The sequence below is a fragment of the Austrofundulus limnaeus genome, unplaced genomic scaffold, assembly GCF_001266775.1.
Source record: "Austrofundulus limnaeus strain Quisiro unplaced genomic scaffold, Austrofundulus_limnaeus-1.0 Scaffold358, whole genome shotgun sequence".
In the NCBI taxonomy this organism is placed as follows: Eukaryota; Metazoa; Chordata; class Actinopteri; order Cyprinodontiformes; family Rivulidae; genus Austrofundulus; species Austrofundulus limnaeus.
In genome coordinates, this window is record NW_013952760.1 from 128,551 (window position 1) to 133,824 (window position 5,274).

General features: G+C 45.9%; 2 protein-coding genes across 4 annotated transcripts in view; both read left to right on the plus strand.

The window, feature by feature from the left end:
• The window catches only part of LOC106528074 (uncharacterized), a gene marked incomplete in the record, with an annotated part of 3,943 nt that extends 3,064 nt beyond the window's left edge, over window positions 1-879 (plus strand). Inside the window, 1 exon segment of the mRNA XM_014023144.1 lies at window positions 17-879.
• Window positions 1-5,274, plus strand: part of med15 (mediator complex subunit 15) — a gene marked incomplete in the record, with an annotated part of 33,213 nt that overhangs the window by 11,469 nt on the left and 16,470 nt on the right. Inside the window, 3 exon segments of one of the 3 annotated variants that reach the window (XM_014023130.1) lie at window positions 2,234-2,608; window positions 2,725-2,790; window positions 2,879-2,992. In XM_014023130.1, coding sequence (XP_013878584.1) covers window positions 2,234-2,608; window positions 2,725-2,790; window positions 2,879-2,992 — 555 coding nt within the window. 3 annotated transcript variants of the gene reach the window in all.

Consider the following 5,274-nt stretch of genomic DNA (forward strand, 5'->3'; position numbering starts at 1 on the left):
AGTCCACTGATCGATACACTACTGGCAGGCATTACAAAAAGATCTGGGCAACTTCTAGAAGATCAGGATTGCCAGCTGGCTGCTGCCTTTCATCCCAAGTTTCGCCTRTTCTGGCTGGAGAAGTTTGATAGCAGCCAGGTTGGCAGAGTGGTTAAAGCCATGGAGTCTGTCGTACAAACAGTCCTGGAGGAAGTCTCTGATGTGGACTTCGTTAACTCCCCCAGCAATGATGAGGATGAGGAAGATGATCTCTTCAGCAGCATCACACGGCCCAGTGAAAGCAGGAGCGAATTTGCACTGAAGTTAAAAGCACAGATCATGGTGAAGAGCTGGCTGGAGACACCCTCAAAGGCTGTGTGGACTAATGCTGCCTTTTTGGGTGAGAAGTTACTCATTAATCTGTTCACCAAATATAACACACCCGTCCCCTCCAGTGCAGCAGTTGAACGCCTGTTCTCGATGGGAAAAGACATTTTGAGGGCCAAGAGAGCAAGCTTGTCTGACACCAATTTTGAAGTGCTGATTTTTATGAGAGGCAACCAGCATCATATGGAGGAGATGAGCACAGATCAGTTAGAGTAGCTGAATTTGAAGAAGGGCAGGAAATAAAACTGTTAAGAATGTTTTTTTTTTCTGTTTCTTATGCCTTAATAGACATTTTGTTTATTGATTTGTTTGTATACCTTTTTAATTTTTTTTAATCACATTTTATTTACTGATGGCCACGCTTTTTGTGTTGATGTGTTAACTGATGTGTTTTGTTTTCAGTAATACAGCAAAATAGTGGCTGAAAATGTTTTTTTTAATTTCTTTTTGTTCATTCACAAAGCTTTTTGAGTTTGTGACTGTTTTGTACACAATAAAGTTGCTGAAAACATTTTTCTTGTTTATTTACTGAATTGCATAGCATATTGTTTTTGGAAATGAGTCTGACAACACAAAAAAGCTAACACACTTCACCACCAGGAGGCTGCCTGGGACTAACGTAACAAAGACTAAAGTCAGTAACACACTACACCACCAGGAGGTTGGGACTAACGTAACAAAGACTACCATCAGTAACTGTTACGTTAGATTACCATCAGTAACACACTACACCACCAGGAGGTTGGGACTAACGTAACAAAGACTACCATCAGTAACACACTACACCACCAGGAGGCTGGGACTAATGTAACAAAGGACTATCAGTAATACACTACATCACCAGGGACTCAGATCCTGCAGGGCCAGACGTGTCCTCCTGCTTAAGTCAGGACATATCCAGGCCCATCTGAAGTTTACTAGAGAACATTTGGATGTTCCAGAAGAGTATTGTGAGAATGTCATATGGTCAAATGAAACCAAAGTAGAACTGTTTGGTAGAAACACAACTGGTTGTGTTTGGAGGAAAGTGAATGCTGAGTTGCATCAAAAGAACACCACACCTACTGTGAAGCATTGGGATGGCAACATCATGCTTTGGGGCTGTTTCTCTGCAAAGGGACCAGGWCGACTGGTCCGTGTACATGAAAGAATGAATGGGGCCATGTATGTATGGTGAGATTTAGAGTGCTAACTTCCATCAGCAATCATTGAAGATGAAACGTGGCTGGGTCTTTCATCATGACAATGATCCCAATGCCAGGGCAACAAAGGAGTGGCTAATGTAAGAAGCATTTCAAGGTCCTGGACCGGCCTAGCCAGTCTCCAGAATCAATCCCATAGAAAACCTTTGGAGGGAGTTGTAAGTCTGTGCTGCCCACCGACAGCCCCAAAACATCACTGCTCTAGAGGAGATCTGCATGGAGGAATGGGCCAACATACCAGCAACAGTGTGTGCCAACCTTGTGAAGACTTACAGAAAACGTTTGACCTCTGTCATTGACAACAAAGGATATACAGTAAAACAAAGTATTGAGATTAACTTTTGTTGTTGACCAAATACTTATTTTCCACCATAATTTGCAAATAAATKYTTTAAAAAAATGAGACAATGTGATTTTCTAGATGTTTTCTCATTTTGTCTCATAGTTTAGGTCTAACTATGATGTCATCTACAGGCCTCTCATCTGTTTAAGTGGGAGAAATTGAACAGTTGGTGGCTGACTAAATACCTTTCCCCCCCACTGTAAATTATAATGACATATTATAGTCTTTGGTCCTACCCTATTTAGTCTGGTCCTACATCAGGTCTAACCTGCTTCCTTCATGTCCACTCTTCAGGTTTTATGATGTTTGCTCTCTGTGTCAGCAGATGCATCAGACCAGGATGCAGCAGCAGCTGATTCTACAGCAGCAGCAGCAGCAGCATCAGGCCCAAGCTCAGGCCCAAGCTCAGGCYCAAGCCCAAGCTCAGGCTCAGGCCCAAGCCCAGGCTCAGGCCCAAGCTCAGGCCCAGGCTCAAGCTCAAGCACAGGCTCAAGCTCAAGCTCAGGCCCAAGCGCAGGCTCAGGCCCAGTCCATTCAGCAGATGGTCCAGCAGCAGCAGCAGGTTCAGCAAGCTCAGATGCCTCCACACTCTCAGCAGCAGCCTGGCATGGTGCCTCAGTCTCTGGCCGGACAGATGACATCAGCTCAGCATGTTCCCATCAACTCTTTGAGCCAGCAGCCGCAGCTGAAGTTCCCGGTGAGACTCGGATCTCTGGTTCTGTTTTAGATGAAGTTCAGGAACACATTCAGATCCACTCAAACTCCCCGTCCTCTGCCTTTGTGTTTTGTTTTCTGTATGTTTGTGTGTAGCAGTCCCGTGCAACCTTACCAATGCAGCAGGCCGCTGCCGCCGCCGCCTCCGCTGCTGTACCTGGACAGGTGAGACCTCCCTCTGCAGGTTAAACTGCTCTGAATCCTCAATCGTTAGTTTAGGGATCTCACCTCTGCTCTCATTCCTCCTCTGCAGATGGTTCGTCCTCCTCAGAATCCAATCCGGCTGCCTCGAGCTCCTCTCAACACCTCCGTCCCTCCTCCGAATATGGCCACGCCCCCCACCGGGATTGCCGGACAGACACCACAGGTTGACGTTGGACTCCATTATTTACAACAGAAAACTATTAGAGAGGGCGGAGTCACTGAAGACAGAAATGACACAAAATCTAAAACTATGTTCTAGATTTGTTCTAAAGATGAAAGAAACAGAAAAAGTAAAAATTAGCGCAAGAATAGCAGAAAGAAGCTGAATGTTAGCTGAAATAACAGAAAAAATCTAGAATTGGCAAAAAGAAGCTAAAGGTAACACAAGTTGAAGTTAGCACACACAGAGGGATAGCAGTGTAAAAACAAATTTGCAGAAAATAACACTACAAAAAAATATGATTCATGGTTGTAGCATGTACTGATGGTAGAAACAGAAGGGTGATACTGTTTCTGAAAAGGCCAAATTGAGCAGTTAAACAGTTAAACTGTAGCTCAAAATGCTGAAATTTACACAAAGAAGCAGAGGGAACACATATCTGCTGAATTAAGCAGAAAATAAGCTAAAATAGCAGGAGTGTTTTTGACCTGTGGGACTCTGGAAGCAGCTGATAGGTATCTGCAGTCCAAGTTGATTGCAGCTCAGGTGGTCGCTGAGGCAAAACCTCGGGCGTGGGAGGAGTTTAGATAGGCCATGGAAAAATACTTGCGTACAGTTTCGAGGTGATTCTGGTCCACCATCCAGCATCTTGGGGGGGGGGTCAGTTCACCACCACCACTGTTTATGGTGGGGATGGTGCGCTGCTGACCTCAACTCGGGACATTGTGGGTCGGTGTGCAGAATACTTCGAGGACCTCCTCAATCCTACCGACACGTCTTCCCATGAGGAAGCAGAGCCTGAGGACCCTGGGTTGGACTCTCCAGTCTCTGGTGCCGAGGTCACTGAGGTGGTTAAAAAGCTCCTCAGTGGCAGGGCGCCGGGGGTGGATGAGATTCACCCGGAGTTCCTTAAGACTCTGGATGTTGTGGGGTTGTGTTGGTTGACACGACTCTACAACATCGCATGGACATCGGGGGCAGTTCCTCTGGATTGACAGACCGGGGTGGTGGTCCCCATTTAAAAAGGGGGACCACAGAGTGTGTTCCAACTATAGGGGGATCACACTTCTGAGTCTCCCTGGTAAGGACTATTTAAGGGTCCCGGAGAGGAGGGTCCGTCAGATAGTCGAATCTGATTCAGGAAGAGCAGTGTGGTTTTGGTCCTGGTTCTGGAACACTGGGCCAGCTCTACACCCTCAGCAGGGTCCTGGAGGGTTCATGGGAGTTCAACCAGTCTACATGTGTTTTGTGGAYTTGGAGAAGATGTTCAGCCTTGTCCCTCGAGGACTCGTGTGGGGTACTCCAGGAGTGTGGGGTACCAGGCCCGTTGATACGGGCTGTTAGGTCCCTGTAGGACCAGTGCCAGAGCTTGGTCCACATTGCTGGTAGTGAGTTGGACTCGTTTCAGTTAACAGTTGGACTCCACCAAGGTTGTCCTTTGTCACCGATTCTGTTCATAACTTTCATGGACAGAATTTCTAGGAGCAGCCAAGGTGTTGAGGGGATCCGTTTTGGTGACCTTAGGATCACATCTCTGCTTTTTGTGGATGATGTGGTCCTGTTGGCTTCATCAGATCCTGATCTCCAGCTCTCACTGGAGCGGTTCACAGTCGAGTGTGAAGCAGCCGGGATGAGGATCAGTGCCTCCAAATCTGAGACCATGGTCTTGAGCTGGAAAAGGGTAGGGTGCCTTCTCCGGGTCGGGGAGGAGATCCTGCTCCAAGTCGAGGAGTTTAAGTATCTCAGGGTCTTGTTCATGAATGAGGGAAGAATGGAGCAGGAGATCAACAGGTGGATTGGTGCTGCGTCTGCAGTGATGTGGGTGTTGTACCGGTCTGTCGTGGTGAAGAGAGAGCTGAGCCAGAAGGTGAAGCTCTTGGTTCACCTGTCGATCTATTTCCTACCCTCGTCTATGGTCAGGAGGATAAGAGAAAGGAAATGAACGGAAGGATGGGTGGGAATAGCTGAACAGTAGCTAAAATTGAAGCAAACATTTAAAATTAGCAGAAAGCAACTTAAAGAATCATAAAAAGCTTATATTTGCAAAAAGAAGCATAAAATAGTAGAAATTAACAGAATAATATCAGAAAGGTACAGAATGATAGCTTAAATAGCAGGAAAAAAAATTGGCCGAAGGAAGTTAAAGGAAGAAGAACCAGAACAAAAGGTGTAAAGAGCTGAAAACGTATAAACAGCTGAAAACGTATAAACAGCTGAAAACGTATAAACAGCTGAAAACGTATAAACAGCTGAAAACGTATAAACAGCTGAAAACGTATAAACAG